Source organism: Salvelinus fontinalis, chromosome 4 (assembly GCF_029448725.1).
Source record: "Salvelinus fontinalis isolate EN_2023a chromosome 4, ASM2944872v1, whole genome shotgun sequence".
Lineage (NCBI taxonomy): Eukaryota > Metazoa > Chordata > Actinopteri > Salmoniformes > Salmonidae > Salvelinus > Salvelinus fontinalis.
The window spans coordinates 58,572,305-58,591,825 of NC_074668.1; the positions used below are offsets into that span (position 1 = coordinate 58,572,305).

At 44.8% G+C, this 19,521-nt stretch overlaps 1 protein-coding gene across 1 annotated transcript in view; it reads right to left on the minus strand.

Moving 5' to 3' along the window:
- Nucleotides 1-3,126: 3,126 nt before the first annotated feature.
- Nucleotides 3,127-19,521, minus strand: part of LOC129854050 (docking protein 4-like) — a 52,712-nt gene continuing 36,317 nt past the window's right edge. Inside the window, exons 3-9 of the mRNA XM_055920676.1 lie at nt 14,415-14,522; nt 13,624-13,738; nt 13,386-13,505; nt 8,891-9,080; nt 8,142-8,280; nt 7,803-7,917; nt 3,127-7,604 (exon numbers count right to left, since the gene is read on the minus strand). Coding sequence (XP_055776651.1) covers nt 7,462-7,604; nt 7,803-7,917; nt 8,142-8,280; nt 8,891-9,080; nt 13,386-13,505; nt 13,624-13,738; nt 14,415-14,522 — 930 coding nt within the window. The 3' untranslated portion in view covers nt 3,127-7,461. The remainder of the gene's footprint in view (nt 7,605-7,802; nt 7,918-8,141; nt 8,281-8,890; nt 9,081-13,385; nt 13,506-13,623; nt 13,739-14,414; nt 14,523-19,521) is intronic.

The following is a 19,521-nucleotide window of genomic DNA, read 5'->3' on the forward strand; positions in this document are numbered from 1 at the left end:
CTATACCATTTGTATTTCATTAACCTTTGAGTATTGAATGTTCTTATAGGCACTTTAGTATTGCCAGTGTAACAGTATAGCGTCCATCCCTCTCCTCGCTCCTACCTGGGCTCGAACCAGGAACACAACGACAACAGCCACCCTCGAAGCAGCATTACCCATGCAGAGCAAGGGGAATAACTACTCCAAGTCTCAGAGCTAGTGACGTTTGAAACGCTATTAGCGCGCAACCCGCTAACTAGCCAGCCATTTCACATCGGTTACACCAGCCTAATCTCGGGAGTTGATAGGCTTGAAGCACAGCGGAGAGCTTCTGGCAAAACGCAGAAAAGTGCTGTTTGAATGAATGCTTACGAGCTTGCTGCTGCCTACCACCGCTCAGTCAAACTGCTCTATCAAATCATAGACTTAATTATTACATAATAACACACAGAAATACGAGCCTTAGGTCATTAATATGGTCGAATCCGGAAACTATCATCTCTAAAACAAAACGTTTATTCTTTCAGTGAAATACGGAACCGTACTGTATTTTTATCTAACGGGTGGCATCCATAAGTCTAAATATTCCTGTTACATTGCACACCCTTCAATGTTATGTCATAATTCGTAAAATTACGTAAAATTATGGCAAAAAAAATTCTGTTGCATATACACTGACTCTGCGTGCAATGAACGCAAGAGAAGTGACACAATTTCACCTGGTTAATATTGCCTGCTAACCTGGATTTCTTTTAGCTAAATATGCAGGCTAAATATGCAAAATATATACTTCTGTGTAATGATTTTAAGAAAGGCATTGATGTTTATGGTTAGGTACACATTGGAGCAACGATACGCACTGCATCGATTATATGCAACGCAAGACACGCTAGATAAACTAGTAATATCATCAACCATGTGTAGTTAACTAGTGATAATGATTGATTGATTGGTTTTTATAAGATAAGTTTAATGCTAGCTAGCAACTTACCTTTGCTTCTACTGCATTCGCGTAACAGGCAGGCTCCTCGTGGAGTGCAATGTAATCAAGTGGTTAGAGCGTTGGACTAGTTAACTGTAAGGTTGCAAGATTGAATCCCCTGAGCTGACAAGGTAAAGGTAATCTGTCATTCTGCCCCTGAACGAGGCAGTTAACCCACCGTTCCTAGGCCGTCATTGAAAATAAGAATGTGTTGTTAACTGACTTGCCTAGTTAAATAAAGATTAAATAAAGGTGTAAGCTTTATCGGTGTCCAAAAATCGGTGTCCAAAAATACCGATTTCCGATTGTTATGAAAACTTGAAATTGGCCCTAATTAATCGGCCATTCCGATTAATTGGTCGACCTCTAATCATAACTGCCATCGATAAAAGACAGTACTGTGCAGCCATCTTCATCGACCTGGCCAAGGCTTTCGACTCTGTCAATCACCACATTCTTATCGGCAGACTCAACAGCCTTGGTTTCTCTAATGACTGCCTCGCCTGGTTCACTAACTACTTCTCAGATAGAGTTCAGTGTGTCAAATCGGAGGGCCTGTTGTTCGGACCTCTGGGAGTCTCTATGGGGGTGCCACAGGATTCAATTCTCGGGCCAACTCTTTTCTCTGTATACATCAATGATGTCGCTCTTGCTGCTGGTGATTATTTCATTCATCTCCACGCAGACGACACCCTTCTATATACATCTGGCCCTTCTTTGGACACTGTGTTAACAAACCTCCAAACGAGCTTTAATGCCATACAACACTCCTTCCGTGGCCTCCAACTGCTCTTAACTCCTAGTAAAACGAAATGCATGGTCTTCAACTGATCGCTGCCCGCACCCGCCCGCCCGATTAGCATCACTACTCTGGACGGTTCTGACTTAGAATATGTGGACAACTATAAATACCTAGGTGTCTAGACTGTAAACTTTCCTTCCAGACTCACATTAATCATCTCCAATCCAAAGTTAAATCTAGAGTCGGCTTCCTTTTTCGCAACAACGCCTCCTTCACTCATGCTGCCAAACATGCCTTCGTAAAACTGACTAGCCTACCGATCCTTGACTTCGGCGATGTCATTTACAAAATAGCCTCCAACACTCTACTCAGCAAATTGGATGCAGTCTATCACAGTGCCATCCGTTTTGTCACCAAACCCCCATATACTACCCACCAGTGCGACCTGTATGCTCTCGGTTGGTCCTCGCTACATATTCGTCGCCAAACCCACTGGCTCCAGGTCATCTATAAGTCTTTGCTAGGTAAAGCGCTGCCTTATCTCAGCTCACTGGTCACCATAGCAACACCCACCCGTAGCATGCGCTCCAGCATGTATATTTTACTGGTCATCCCCAAAGCCAACACCTCCTTTGGCTGCCTTTCCTTCCAGTTCTCTGCTGCCAATGACTGGAATGAATTGCAAAAATCACTGAAGTTGGAGACTTATATTGCCCTCACTAACTTTAAGCGTCAGCTGTCAGAGCAGCTTACCGATCGCTGCAGCTGTACACAGCCCATCTGTAAATAGCCCATCCAACCAACTGCCCACCTCATCCCCATATTTGTTTTTCTGCTCTTTTGCACACCAGTATTTCTACTTGCACATCCTCATCTGTACATATATCACTCCAGTGTAAATTGCTAAATTGTAATTACTTTGCCACTATTGGCCTATTTATTGCCTTACCTCCTTCATTTGCACACACTGTATACAGATTTTTCTATTGTGTTATTGACTGTACGTTTGTTTATCCCATGTGTAACTCTGTGTTGTTTTTGTCGTACTGCTTTGCTTTATCTTGGCCAGGTCGCAGTTGTAAAGGACACCTTGCTCTCAACTGGCCTACCTGGTTAAATAAAGATGAAATAAATAAATAATCATCTAATTGAATCTAAGGCTAAGTGTACTCATAATATATATATAGATGTTTTTTTGTAAGTTTAGTTTTTTTTGTAAGTTTATTGAACTTTCTGTTTTGCTTTTTTCCCCCCAATTATTTTAGTTGTATTATTGAAATGCCCATTTAGCTTTCGTAAAAAAAAATATAAAATAGAGATTTTAAGACTTTGTTCTTAACTGACTTGCCTAGTTAAATAAAAAATACACCGATATTGAAATGATAATGTGATGAGGCAGGACAAAAACAAGACCCAACCATTCTTTACAGTGTATTTTTTTTATAGTAAAAACTACAAAATGTTAATACCACAAACATTACAGGACACACATGGCATTTTGTTCAAGGAATTCATGCAACAGGGTTTTCAATGGCAACATGCTCATAGCAGACCTACATCAGGGTCCCAGGCGCTGAGTCCACACAAAACTATAGTCCTAATATGTCCTGTTTAGTGTGGTCTCCCCAAATCACACCACGTGCCTCACCCAAAGGAAATGCACCGAGCACAGAGACAGAGCAAAGTATGTTACGAGACCGATGACAATGTATCGTATTAATGTTGTTAATTTCAAGATCAATTTAAGCACTATTCCCAATGTTCTAGTGACTGTGTGGGGCTGTAACGTCCAGATTGATGAGAAGGTGAAAGCGTTGTTTTCTCTGTGCTCTCAGAGAAAAGTAACACAGCTCTAGCTGGGAGAAACCCTGGCAGAGAGGAGCATTTCAACTTTGTTTACATTGGACGTGCCATACAAATAAAGGCAATTTAATTAATTATATGAAGAGTGACTTGGTCCTCCTTTCTTTTTGGAGAGGAGGGGAGGTTGGTTTTAGAAGTCCTCCATTAGGTGCAAACTAACCTAAACAGATACTAGGAATAGTACAACGAACATAAACCAATCATTTGTGGTGAATGTCTGAGATAAACCATTTTCCTACGGAACACAAACATCTTTGTCTCTGTAAAAATGCTTTGACGAATTAAACTCTTATCAAACTTTCTGGATACACATTTAGCAGGTGTATTATTAACATGGAGGAGGAACGTGTTTGGAGGTGGACATTTGGGGACCTCAGCTTGTCCAAGCCATTCCTCACCAGCAGAAATCAGTTCATGAACCTAAGACTATGCTGGACAACTGGCAAACCAAAGATAGCAAAATATGTGACATGCGAGGTAAAGTTTGCATTTGTGTGCCTGCTATGCAAATAAGTACTGGTATTGATGTTGAGAAACATGTACATTCTGTGGAGAAAAAAACCCAGTATCAACCACAAATCTAAGGAGTGATCCAAAATGCCGTTGAAATTTTTACAAACATTGTAATAAAACAACATTTTCACCTCCACAATAAACAGATGTTCAATCCATCATTAGATATCCAGTCCTATTGCAATTCTTATCCAGGAGGGATTTGGCCGATATAATTGTTATGAAAAAACTATACAAGCAGTTTCCGTAATGTCGCTCGCTGTCTGATGAAAACCCAACAAAATGTTTTGCCAAATGTTTTATTTTTACATTTATTTAAAGCACTAACTCCCCTCAATGTACTCTGAACCTCACGACTCTGGGACCAATAAATCCTATTCAAAATAGCTTCGGAAGTTTCATAATTGTATGTTTGTTCATGGGAAAATGTTCTAATCTTTTCAATTTCCTGAAACGTTTCTGTTTTGGAGATGAGGTTTTCACCAGCCGGCGACAATAAAAAAGTGAACCAAGAGAAGGAGCAGCGACTGAAACATATGTGAAGGCAAAAGAGTTGTAAGGAGAGGAGGTCAAGGGGACTGAAACGTGATAGTTTAGGACCCATAGAGGGAGTATGAAGACTCCTCTCATTCCAGAAGTCTTGCATCAATCCTTCCCCTCCATACATCGTCCCCATGGTAACATCTCTCTTTCATCCAATCAGTAAATCACTTAGATGACCCCATGATCAGTTGAATCTTAGTTTTTTTTTATTTCCCTGTGCCAAGTAAACGTCTCTAAAAATCTCCACCCACATATCTGGGCGAACAAGTCCACAACATTTCAATCTTACCGTCGTTACACAGTATAAAAATGTGTTGAGTGCATGCATTTCAAAGAAATATCCCCAGACAATCCCTGTCACAGAACATTCAGACATACACATCACACTCTCTCACACACACACACACACACACACACACACACACACACACACACACACACACACACACACACACACACACACATCTAGAGACCACACGATGTGAAATAAATAGCTGTATTTTCAAGAGCCCAAGAGGGCAGCAACAACAACTCATGTATGTACACAAACACAAATACATAGGGTAAAGATTATGTTCAACAAAAAGCTTAGCCCTTTATGTTAACATGAGATAAATAATACAGAAGCTGTAAATGTGTGTTTTATTGGATTCCAGCATTTAATAAGTAGCCTTAGACATCAGAATGTCCCACTCTGGCCAACTCAAATAAATAACATTACACCTAGTCAAGGAGATTAGAAAATGACCTAATTTTATAAGCTTCACATACAATAACTTTAACAGTGGTGAAATACTGTATATTTATATATATATATATATATTTCAAATTAGTCCAATCTCTAACTACAGGGTGCATTAGTTGGGTTATATCCAAGTGTCACAAATGAATACACCGTTGGAAAGTCTTAGTTCATAGTCAATCAAATCTGCTAATGTTGAGATGGGTTTAAATAATTTGCATTATTAGTTATAAACCCAATCTTATGTAAGAACTGTGTAGAGGGCAGGTTTTATACTTCCAGCTATAAAAACATGTTTTTCTCTCTTTGTGCAGCAGTCATCTACTAACTAACCCACTAGCAGTATCTAGGCTACAGCCCTAAAACAATAGGACTCCATGCGAGGGTCTCTGAGGCAGGTAACTTATGGACCCGCCCTAGATCTGTGCTTATCCCTCACATGACCCAAATTAAGAGCAATGGCTCCTGATTTATCAAAAACACATTTAAAAAATAAGGAAAAAAAACATCTTCAAGTGCACACATGTCAAGAACCATTTTGGTCAGGCGGTAACCCACCCCACACACCAGAAAGTCTGTGAAACTAAAAACACGGGACATTAATAATGGTTATCACAACTTCACTAGTTCATTACACTCTTGTGCCTGACAGGAAACTCAATGTGGAGCCACACTATGACACAGTCCCTGGTGTCTCCCTCAGACCAAGGACCTCCACAATAATGATGAGGTTTGAGGGAGTGGCTACATCTTTGTGACGTCTACATTTTTAAATCTAGCTTATTATTTACCATGTCTAAATTCTCTCTTAACATAGGTTTTAAAGCCATGTCTAAATTCTCTCTTAACATAGGTTTTAAAGAGGCCAAATGTCAGTAACTGTGTATCCCATTCATGCAGTACACAAACACACACACACACACACACACACACACACACACACACACACACACACACACACACACACACACACACACACACACACACACACACACACACACACAGAGGACAGGGTTCCATTACCATATTATGAACAGCCTAGGATGTCTTCACAACCCAATGGCAGGAAACCAAGAGAAAACAACAAACGAAGTCATGACTTCAGAGGCATATGGCTCTCCCTCCCTCTCATCACTGCCTCTCTCTATCCTCCCAGAAAAATCTATGTATATTTTTCTTATCGTACAGAACAGTATACAAGGTAAAGTCAGGTTGTTAAGTCTGCTACAAGTAATACAAAAAAGAAAGAAAGAAAGAAAGATGAAAGACAAGTGGTCCTTTGTTTCTCTGTGGAATTAGACCAGGTGTTTGGTTGGATAATAGTCCAGAGACAGTCCCTCTTCCACCCACACACAGAGTTGAAGAAGGAAGCCAAGGCCAGTTCTTGGGAGGAAACTGTTGTCTTACATATGTGTCTGTCAGATTGAGGTTATGGGTTGGAGCGAGCGCCACAATCCTTATCATGCTGGAGAGCAGGGGTGGTAGGAAGGGGTCCTACTGTTCTGCCACCAATAAGAGCGGTATGGGGACGTCCTGAGCCCCTAACATTGAACTTTGCTAAGAGCTGGCATGAGGTACATGAAGAGGTCTGTCGCGAAGGGGGTTCAGGTGATGGAGAGCTGACTGAATCCCATCAGAAAATAAGATTTGACAGGGGTTAGAGAGGACACTAAATCACATCCTTACAGCTCACACCCATCCTCCTCCTGTTCCTCCTCCACACCCACAGCAGAGCAAAGAGAGATGCACCATGCCACAATGTCAGCTCACTAAGAGGCAACAAGCCACTGCTGGCTCGCACAATGCACTTTGCCCCCACCGTGATCAATTCTGGGAGTTGAAGTTCCTTCAGGTAACCAGCCTTTGGAAGAAGAAGAGAAGACCAGAAGCGCTGTCACGTCCTGCTTCACAGAGCTCCCATCTTTAGGGGAGGTCATATGACCCCATCGGAGAACCCACTCCCCACAACCCAACCTGATTGGCTGGAAGGTAGATGAGGGGGCATGGAGTTGAGGTAAGCACTGCAGAGAAAGGAGAATAGGAGGAGTGCAGGGTACAGAGTGGAGGCTAGGGGTCTGCAATGCACCCCTGGGATCACTGGCTGGGGTAGGTGGGGTAACGGGCGGGGGAGTGTCGGCTGTGTGCCAGGGGCATGGTAGCGTGGCGTGGCTCTGAGGGCAGCCGGGTGGAGAGCAGGTCTGCATCAGCGCCAGTCTGAGAACCACCAAACATGTCACCTACAGGACAGGACAGGACACAAGAGACAGACGAGAAAAAGTCATGTCTACAGGTGCAGCCTACTCTATGAGCTTCTGTATGATTCGTTAAACTCCAGACCCCATGTTCAAACGTTTACACTTTCCATATTCAGACCAATGTTCCCACTCTAGCCCCAGTGCTGTGTGGTTGAGATTGTAGTCTAGGCTGTGGTTTACCATGGGCTGGGTCCATGCCCCCCTGAGTGCCAGTGATATGGTGCCAGAAGGCACTGCGGGGCAGGATGGCTGTGGGGGTACAGGGGTAGGAGCCCGTCTCAGAACCTTTAGACAACTGACAGAGAGAAGAAAATGTATTAAAAGCACAGTATTATATAGTATTACATATTGTATTACACAGTATTATATAACCACCAGGGAGAATACTGTGTGTGTGTGTGTGTGTGTGTGTGTGTGTGTGTGTGTGTGTGTGTGTGTGTGTGTGTGTGTGTGTGTGTGTGTGTGTGTGTGTGTGTGTGCGTGCGTGCGTGCGTGCGTGCGTGTGTAACTGTGCCTTACTCTGCTGTTCTTCTCCATCTCCATCAGAACTCTCTTGTGCTGCTCAGCAATGGCCAGGGTGGAGGAGTGGACTCTCTGGTAGATCTGTTCTCCCTCCCGTGTCTGGAATGTGTACAGGCCTTCTCCACTGTCACACATCCTGGAACACACCAACACACACTGCTCAGTACAACATGCATGTGTATACAGGCCATATTAGGTCATATCAACAATTCATCTTATATAGATGTGTTTTTGCAAACAGTCCTTTTGCAGGCACACTATTCACCACAAATTGTTCTCAAGCAAATAGCAGCCAATAATAATGCATCCTAAACACCACTAGGTGGCAGTGTGGGACTACGTTCTCCCTACTGACAGTGCATCACTCTTATCTTTGTCCTTTGGGGGGCACCCTGCAAGTGGACCCAATTCTTTCTTTTCAAGTTTATCAAAGCGCAGGAGGAGATAAGAACGCCTCGCTCACCATGGATTTTCCTCTAATCTATTCAATCAATCTCTTTATGAGGCTCTGCCGGACAGGCCTCCTGTCTGTCTGTGTGTGTGTGTGTGTTATTGTGTGCGCGTACGTGCGATCATGAGTGTGTGTGGTCTGTATGTGTTTTTCATCAAGCGATCTATGGGCTAGGCACAGACAACTGCTCACACAGTCCTGCTTTCCTGCAGCTTTTGCATTCTTCTCCCCATCCCTCACTCTCCATACCCTTCCCTCCCTCCCCCAGTGAGTGTCTCCCTCACGTCTCCCTCACCGTCCAGCCTCGAAGGTGAAGCGCGTGGCATCTCGTCCGTAGCGGCGCAGGGAGCAGAGAGGCCAGGTGACCAGTTTGGTGCGAGGGTTGTGGATGTCCCACAGGTAGATATTCTCATGGGTGATCTGCATCATACACTCTCCATAGATGTCCAGGTTAGGACAGGGCAGTAGGAACACATTGAAACGCTCTGACAGGGAGACAGGAAGGGATATCACTAGTCTTAGTTCAGCATGACATTATAAAGTGACTTGTAGAAGCCAGGACCCGTATCCACAAAAGCATCACAGAGAGTAGGAGTGATGATCCATAAAGCAATAATAATAAAAACTGGTAGCAGCAGCTGTATTGTGTGTGTAGCAAGAATGTGTGTGTGTGTGTGTGTGTGTGTGTGTGTGTGTGTGTGTGTGTGTGTGTGTGTGTGTGTGTGTGTGTGTGTGTGTGTGTGTGTGTGTGTGTGTGTGTGTGTGTGTGTGTGTGTGTGTGTGTGTGTGTGAGTGAGTGCATGTGTGCTGGTGCAGGTGGTCTGTCTAGTTTAAGTGTTCAGCAGTCTGATGGCTTGTAGTTAAAACTGTCTCTGAGCCTGTTGGTATCAGACCCCATGCTCCAACGGTAAAGGAGTGAGCAGCTCGTGGATATATACACAGTATACAGTGCCTTCGGAAAGTATTCAGATCCCTTGACTTCTTCCACATTTTGTTAACTTTACAGCCTTATTCTAAAATGAATTTGTAAAAAGATTATAAATCAGCAATCTACACACAATACCCCATAATGACAAAGCGAAAACAGGTTTTTAGAAATGCTTGCAAATGTATTAAAAATGATACACAGAAATACCTTATTTATAATACGTATTCAGACCCTTTGCTATGAGACTTGAAATTTTGCTCAGGTGCATCCTGTTTCCATTGATCATCCTTGAGATGTTTGTACAACTTGATTGGAGTCCACCTGTGGTAAATTCAATTGATTGGACATGATTTGGAAAAGCACACACCTGTCTATATAAGGTCCCACAGTTCACAGTGCATGTCAGAGCAAAAACCAAGCCATGAGGTCAACGTAATTGTCCGTAGAGCTCCGAGACATGATTGTGTTGAGGCACAGATCTGGGAAAGGTTACCAAAATTATTCTGCAGCACTGAAGGTGCCCAATAACACAGTGGCCTCTATCATTCTTAAATGAAACAAGTTTGGAGCTGGCCGCCCGGCCAAACTGAGCAATCGGGGAAGAAGGGCCTTGGTCAGGGAGGTGACCAAGAACCAAATGGTCACTCTAACAGAGCTCCAGAGTTCCTCTGTGGAGATGGGAGAACTTTCAGGAAGACCAACCATCTCTGCAGCACTCCACCAATCAGGACTTTATGGAAGAGGGCCAGACAGAAGCCACTCCTCAGTAAAAGGCACATGACAGCCCGCTTGGAGTTTGCTTAAAGGCACCTAAAGACTCTCAGACTACGAGAAACAAGATTCTCTGGTCTTATGAAACCAAGATTAAACTCTTTGACTTGAATGCCAAGTGTCATGTCTGGAGGAAACCTGGCACCATCCCTACGGTGAAGCATTGTGGTGGCAACATCATGTTGTGGGGGTGTTTTTCAGCGGCAGGGACTGGGAGACTAGTCAGGATCAAGGCAAAGATGAATGGAGCAAAGTACAGAGAGATCCTTGATGAAAACCTGCTCCAGAGGTGCTTCCAACAGGACAATGACCCTAAGCACACAGCCAAGACATTGCAGGAGTGGCTTCGGGACAAGTCTCTGAATGTCCTTGAGTGGCCCAGCCAGAGCCTGGACGTGAACCCGATCGAACATCTCTGGAGAGACATGAAAATAGCTGTGCAGCAACGCTCCCCATCCAACCTGACAGAGCTTGAGAGGATCTGCAGAGAAGAATGGAAGAAACTCCCCAAATGCAGGTGTGCCAAGCTTGTAGCGTCATATCCAAGAACACTCGAGGCTGTAATTGCTGCCAAAAGTGCTTCAACAAAGTACTGAGTAAAGGGTCTGAATACTTATGTAAATTATATATTCTGATTTTTCTTTTTTTTAAATTAGCAAACATTTCTACAAACCTGTTTTTGCTTTGTCATTGGGTTATCATCGCCCATGGGTTATTGTGTGTAGATTGATGAGGGGAAAAAACGATTTAATACATTTTAGAATAAGACTAACGTAACAAAATGTGGAAAAAGTCAAGGGTCTGAATACTTTCCGAAGGCACTGTATATAAATATACATTTTTTATTGTCACGTCCACCCGATAGTTGCAGTGAAATGTGTTGTTTTACAGGGTCAGCCATAGTAGAACGGTGCCCCTGGAGAAATCAGGGTTAAGAGCCTTTCTCAAGGGCACATCAACAGATTTTCCCCCTTGTCGGCTCAGGTCTAACCGCTAAGCTACCCGATGATTATGCGGGCCTTCCTCAGGCACCGTTTTGAGTAATTGTCCTGGATTGGTGGGAGCACGGTCCCAGGGATGTACCGGGCCGTCTTCACCATCCGCTGGAGGGCCTAACAGTCATGAACAGAGCAATTCATGTACCAGGCTGTGAAGCAACCGGTCAGGACGCTCTTGATGATTTTCTTCATCCACCTTAGGAAGTAGAGATGCTGTTGTAGCCTCTTGACAAGAGTGGTGGGGTTGTTGCTACATGTCAAGTTCTCGGTGATGTGGACGTAGAGGAACTTAAAACTGAACTTAAAACCATCTTTGTTGGTTATCAGGCCTACAACCATGGTGTCGTCAGCAAACTTGATGATGGAGTTGGTGCTATGTCAAGTCGTGGGTGAACAGGGAGCACAGCAGAGGGCTGAGGACACACCCCTGGGGGTCCCCTGTGTTAAGAGTCTGTGTGGAGGATGTGGTACAGCCAGTGGTTTACAGGAATACAGGTTGAAGATGTCAGATAAGACGCCCACCAGCTGGTCAGCACACACTCTGAATACCACGTTTTGTGAGTATTCACTCTTTTGAGAGTTTTCCTCACATCAGCCTCGGAGAGCAAAATCACCTTGTCGTCTGGAGCTGCGAGAGTCTTCCTGGACGGCTTGCCTCAAAGCAAGCATAGAATGTGTTAAGCTTCTCGAGAGGGAGGCTTCGGTGGGAACCACACATCAGGATTTGCCTTTATAGTCTGCAGTCCTTGCCAGATGAGTCGTGAGTCTGAGTTGTCGAACATCAATTCAAGTTTGAGTCTGTATTGTCTTGTACACGTCGCGCACCACCAAGTCATCTGGGTTTTGTTCTTCTGACATTGAATGTTGCAGTACGGGTTCTCAGCATGGTATGGATATTTCTGTTCATTCAGGGTTTTTGGTTGGGGTATTTCTGGATTTTTATTGTGACCGACAAATCTGGGTTTGGGAGATGCCAGGAGAAGACTAGATGCCCCAATGCATAGTGCCAACTGTAAAGTTTGTTGGAGGAGGAATGGGGCTGTATTTCATGGTTCGGGTTAGATCCCTTAGTTCCAATGGCAGGAAATCCTAACGCTACAGCATACAATGACATTCTAGACGATTTGTGCTTCCAACTTTGTGGCAACCGTTTGGGGAAGGCCCTTTCCTGATTCAGCATGACAATGTCCACGTGCACAAAGTGAGGTCCATACAGAAATGGTTTGTCGAGATTGGTACGGAAGAACTTGACTGGCCTGCACAGAGCCCTGACCTCAACCCCATCGAACACCTTTGGGATGAATTGGAACGCCGACTGCGAGCCAGTCCTAATCGCCCAACATCAGTGCCCGACCTCACTAATGCTCTAGTGGCTGAATGGAAGCAAGTCCTCGCAGCAATGTTCCAACATCTAGTGGAAAGCCTTCCCAGAAGAGTGGAGGCTGTTGTAGCACCAAAGTTGGGAGCAACTTATTAATGCCCATGATTTTGGAATGAGATGTTTGACGAGCAGGTGCCCACATACTTTTGGATTGGCCAAAGTGGGGGTGGGGGATGGCATCACGGATGTTTGTATATACAGTCGACAAACCAAAATACGCTAGACAAGGTGGAATCTTTTTGTGTCTGTAAAATTAATTATGCGAGAGATGGCAGTGGAAACACCTTTATGAGCAACTAGAGAGCAAGTGACAAAACCAGAGTGGGCACATTTGCTATAGCCTATAACGCTCATTTGTTTTGTGGCAAAACTATCAGCGGAGTTGAAAATGCGATGAAAACCCATTTAACTTTTTTTTGGGGGGGATACATGGGAAATTAACCTCAACAGTAATTTTTATGTGCACTACGTCATCACACACTGCTTTTTATCCACAACAAGTCCATTTGATGTAAACATCTCTGGTGGGAAAATGGCCATGTTGTTTTTATGCATATTTTTGAATATTCGCATGAAATTCTGACACCAGTTAGATGGAAACCTAGCTAACTGTTGTTTTGAGGGTGAGTAATAAGTCATAATGAATGCAAACATAGCCATGAAGCAAAGTCGAGCAGGACTGTGTCATGGTGCTAGTGAGTCAGACACTCACCTGTATGTTCACACTGAACACCTGCTGCCAGCAAGTCCGGCTCTCCTAGACTGATGTCATTGAGGCGGGTACCCAGGCATTCGATTGACAGAGTTTTGAACCACTCCTCTGCTTCTAGCTCTGAGTTTAGACCAAAGGGATGTAGAGAGAGACGTCATAAAACAGGAAACTTTAGAGAGAATTGTACACTGTGAGAAAACAACATCTATTACAATACAGTAGGTGTGGTGTGGAGTACCTGATTCACAGGTGAACGTGCGCGAGGTGTCATCGGTAAAGACGATGGCTACCGCCTGGCGCTTGGTGTCCCTTGGGAGCCTTGTGACATTCTTCACATGGCTGATCTCTGTCACCTAGGCAACAGGAGAGGTCAAGAGGTCAGACAAACACAGAGAGGTTGAAAGGATTTTTAAAAAGCTGTCAAAATACTGTATGATGTGCCACCGGTTGGTCGGATTCAGTTTTCAGAAAGAAGGGAGAGGAGAGAAAGAGGGAGTGTTGTAGCCAGGTGTAGTGGGGGCCGGGGTGTTTTGGAGGAGGTCACCCCATGCTCAGACACTTCAGAGAGGCCTGGATTCTGTCTGGGATTGGGAGGCTGGCTTTGATGTGAGCAACGTCTGTGTTACTCTCATTTCCTTCAGCCTGTGTGTGTGTGTGTGTGTGTGTGTGTGTGTGTGTGTGTGTGTGTGTGTGTGTGTGTGTGTGTGTGTGTGTGTGTGTGTGTGTGTGTGTGTGTGTGTGTGTGTGTGTGTGTGTGTGTGTGTGTGTTGATCCCTCCAGACATGCACGTTTGCTCCCTGCAGCTCAACGGGGGGCTCAGAGAAAGACTGAATGAATGACTGACTTTCAAATGCCACACACACACACACACACACACATACACACACACACACACACACAGATATATCACCCACTCACAGTAATAGCATACGCGCCACACACAGACATCATACTTCAAACTGACATTTGCCAATTGAAACGTGACTTATCATGCAGCACTCTCTGGGGGGAGGGGGGGGGGGGGTGTACCTTAGGACAGACTCTGATGTAAGCGGACTTCTCATCAGTGTACTTCTCCAGTCTGCGTGGTCCTTTACTGGACGACTTCTTAAACACCAGCCAGCAGCGACGGTAAATCTCAACACAAAAACAACAGTCAGTTAAGATACTGCAACCAGCCACCCAACAGCAAAGCCAATGTTAACATATCCACCCCATTCAAGCCTAACGATTTACAATCTTTTGCTATCAAGAGCAGGTACACAATGGTTGCCTCTGGTTTACCTGATCAATGAACCAGGAAGCATTATAAGAAAATCAAATAGCATTTAGTGATTAGCAATGTGAAAGAGAGACACAAGAGAGAACAAGAGAGAAAGAGACAGGTAGTAAATGAGAAGGAGTGCACTGGGTCCGTGTCATGAGTCTAATATTGTTCATACAAGACAATTCTATTATGCATACGATATTGAGTTAAGAGGCAGACAAAGACACAAACTCTCCTGGCGGAATAATGAGAAATCCATCGCAGTAACGCAAACAGGCACACACACACACACACACACACACACACACACACACACACACACACACACACACACACACACACACACACACACACACACACACACACACACACACACACACACACACACACACACACACACACACACACACACACATCAATATGAGAGCTATTGTATTGCTTTAGCGACATTTATCCCCCTTATCTCTGTTTATAAAAGGCAGGGCCTTTATTTTATTGATGTTCCACTGTCCTCCTGTTGCCAGGGCAACCTCAGGACCTGTACGGTACAGGGCTAGCCGTCCCTAAACCAATCCCCACATTCCTCTTTCCCTAACCCATTATCACATCCCTGTTTATTAGCTAGGGGCCACAGAGCCAGTGAAATCCCTTAGTGCACTGACTCAGTTGTAATGAATACAAAGACCCCAAACTGAGTGACAATGTCTCACTGCTGTTCACCGACAAACACCGGTGCCACTGTGACAGAGATAACAAGACCAATTAAATATGCAATTGTATTTATCGAGAGATTAAACAAGAGCGCCATCAACAAAGGCACACCGTAATGTGAGCGTGCTCAAATGGAGACATGGTGAAAAGAAAAAGCATTGCTCTGATGTGTCGTTTTCTTTTTTTTAAATTGGTGCAATGAGTTTACACCTCGAGGAGAGAGGAAGCTCTATCGCTGTTTGCCTGTCTGATCCTGGCGTCAGCAGGATGAAAACGCTACCTTCCGTGGGATAGCTGACGGCGAGGTGACGAGCAGGTGCCCACCAGTCCATTGTGTCTCAGCGATATCAAGCGGTTCAATGGAGATTTGCCTCTATGTATCTGCCATCTAGCTCCTGATTCTCCACAATGCTTTTCCAAACCAATGGGCTCAGATCTTCATTGGAGCTGTGTGCGTGTGCGTGTTGGCAAGCTTGCAGTCTACTATCGTGTCCCCCTCCGTTCTCCCCCTCCCCCCCCTTCTTCTCCGCCCTCAGCTCCAGTGCTCAGAGCAATCAGGCCTTGCCAGGCAAACTGACTGTGAAGCCTGGTAATTAAGCTAGTGGGTGGAGGAGCAGCAACATAGAGATGAAAAAAGAAAGGGAGAGAGAAACAGAGGATATGGTAGACAGGGAAAGAGGGGAGAGAGAGAGAGAGAGAGAGAGAGAGAGGAGTGGGAGCTGTGAATTCTGCTCCGATATCTTGGTATGAGGTTCACTGGTTCGATAAATATGAGGAAGTCACATAGTTCAGAACTGAACTGAATAGTCATGTATTAGCCTACCTTTCTTTAAAAAAAAAGATACATTGAAGCAATCAAAAATCAATTTCAGTGTCTCTCTGATCATACTATGTGTTCAGTGGCAGGAAAAGCCCATCTAGACACACACACACACACACACACACACACACACACACACACACACACACACACACACACACACACACACTCCTCCAACACCACCTGAACACAGCAAACCCAAGATCACAGGCCTGCCACATTATCCACCTCTGCTGTCACCAAATTCAAGGGTCTTTGTCCCCCAAAAGAGAGGAGCGATGCTCCCTGCCCTGTCGACCCAGGCCGAATGCATTTTAAAACAGACTGACGCAGCCAAGTCAAAAAGCACAGGTCCTGACAGCACCCCTACAGGGAGAATTTCTCTGGCCACTACGGACAGAAAGACATACAAAGAGAGAGCGAGAAAGAGAGAGAGAGAGAGACCTTTTGTCCCCGCCTTTATCTGTTGAAAGCAAAGGTGCCTGTAACAATGAGATTTGTGGAGATGGTCTCCCATTGTATTTCAAATGTCCCTTCTCCCATGCCATTTCTGAACAGCGAAAGGGCAGTATTTTGTAGGTTGCCATTGATATTCCAGACAGGTAGACGTGGATTTCTTGTTTGCATGGCTCTCTCCCCTGAGGTGGAGCTAATCCCCTGTAAACAGGCTGGGAGGCGTGAGTGAGTGAGTGAGTGAGTGAGTGAGTGAGTGAGTGAGTGAGTGAGTGAGTGAGTGAGTGAGTGAGTGAATGAGTGAGTGAATGAGTGAGTGCGAGAGTGAGTGCGAGAGTGAGAGAGTGAGAGAGTGAGAGAGTGAGAGAGTGAGAGAGTGAGAGAGTGAGAGAGTGAGAGTGTGAGGTAAGTGAGGTGAGTGAGGTGAGTGAGCGAGAGCGAGAGAGAGAGAGAACCTTGCATGAGTAAGGAACTATTGATCTCCCCAGTGTGCCGATAAGAGAATGTGAAAAGTCAAGTCACACACTTACCGAGAGTGGGCTCGGCATTCATGAGGGTTATCAATGATCAATATCGTAACCATTACACCCCTTTAAGAACCCTTTCAGAGATTGATATCGGAGCTCTTCTTTGGACACACTGACGGGAACACAACGATCCACATACAGTGTAGTGTGCAAATATATTACACACAGACCCACTAATGTATCTTCCCTTTACATTCCTTCTGCTACTGCACTCAGATTGCCTTCCTCAGTCTAATTGTCTCCGCCCTGGTTCTCCTCCCCATCCCTGGCTCCCGACTGCCCCAGAAGGGGCCAGAGGCAGTTAGCCTACATGAATCCCCCTAGCTCCCAGGAGATCCTGCCTGTCACAGCAGCCCAGTTGGGACGAGTCCCACCCCAACCTGGTCCCAGGATTAACCGGCTAATTTGAAATTCAAAATAAATGTAACCTTTATTCAACTAGGCAAGTCAGTTAAGAACAAATTCTTATTTACAATGACGGCCTACCCCGGCCAAATCCAGACAACGCTGGGCCAATTGTGCGCCGCCCTATGGGACTCCCAATCACATCCGGATGTGATACAGCCTAGATTCGAACCAGGGACTGTAGTGACGCCTCTTGCACTGAGATGCAGTGCCTTAGACAGCTGCGCCACTCGGGAGCCCAATAACGCTAACAGGTTGACACCACGCTTATATCCAGCTTATTATACAACACACACACAGGACAACACAAACAGGACAACACAACAACACACTAGACAACACAAACACACACAGAACAAAACGAACACACACACAGGACAACACAAACACAAACAACACAAACACAAACAGGACAACACACAAAATCATGACAACACACAGAGGCACCAAAACACACACACACACACACACACACACACACAAACACAGGCTGTGTGGTTCAGAATATTAGAAATGTGCAGGTCGGAATAGAAAATGAATGGGAATGATTGGCACCATCTTATTCAAAACCAATTCACTTAAATTCACCGAGAAATCTGAAGGGGAAACATGAGTCAGCATCCAATCGTTCTAAGCTGATCCCATTGGAAGCTCACAATGACTGGCTCCTCAGGGGGCTGGCTCAGGTAGAGAAATAAGAACGCAGGATGAAAGAGGAGAGAGACGGGAACAGAGGAGAGAGATAGAAGAGAGAGAGAGATCTGTCACTGTAGCTGTGGGAACGGGCTCAGAGAGGCAGGGGGATTGTGAGGTGAAGGGAGTCTGCTTGATTCTCAAAGTTGAACCATTTGATTTCTGACGCTTGCTATTATTTCCAGCTCCATTCTCCCTCCCATAAAAACAGGAGTTTGACCTGACGCCGTTAGAATTGTCAGACGTTGAGAAAACAACGTTCGGAGGTTTCGCTGGCAATTTTCCCCAACCGCTGACAGTTACACGTGGCGAGGAAACAAAACCACAAATCCGTCTTGTGTCAGTGCAATATCTAGCCGGAGGCAATCTGCGCGTCATACCGTCGGCTCTGGTTATACAATGGAAAGTCACATGATCATACTGACATTCCTAGACCAGATACACGGTGGTAGGTCAAAGACAAGGAGAGATCAGGACAAAGATACCGAGCTGTTATTCCAGAAGGTTCTGTCCAGTCTGAGTGAGTCGGAGTCAGTCAGTTCAAATCAGCCCTATCTCTTTCAGGTGGGATTAAACATTTAACACGTCCTGGCTGTCACGTTCCTGACCGGTTTTCTGTTATTTTGTATGTGTTTGATGGTCAGGGCGTGAGTTTGGGTGGGTAGTCTATGTTGTGTGTTTCTATGTTTGTTAAGGGTGACCTGATATGGCTCTCAATTAGAGACAGGTGGTTTTCATTTCCTCTGATTGAGAGCCATATTAAGGTAGGTGTTTTCACGTTGATTGTTGTGGGTGGTTGTCTCCTGTGTCAGTGTCTGTGTATGTTACGCCACACGGGACTGTTCCGGTTTTGTTTGTTTGTTCGTTCGGTTTATGTAGTTAGTTCCTGTTTCATGCGTTCTTCGTGTCATGTAAGTTCTTATGTTCAGGTGCGTCTACGTCGTTTGTTGTTTTGTAGTTTGTTAAAGTGTTTTCGTGTTTTTTCGTCTTTACTTTAATAAATATCATGTCTTGTCACAACGCTGCGTCTTGGTTCAATCCATGCTCCTCCTCTTCGGATGAAGAGGAAGAGGAAAGCCGTTACACTGGCCGACATTGTGTTTATCGAAACCACATCTCCTCGGACCTTTTCCATCCTCCCTGATCAACCGTGGCTCGTCTGATTCACCAGTAAAGTGTCTTATGATGTTCCTCCCTGCCTGCTCATAAAAAAACAGGGCACAGTCAAGTGGGATGGCTAAGAAGCAATTAGGGCTGTTC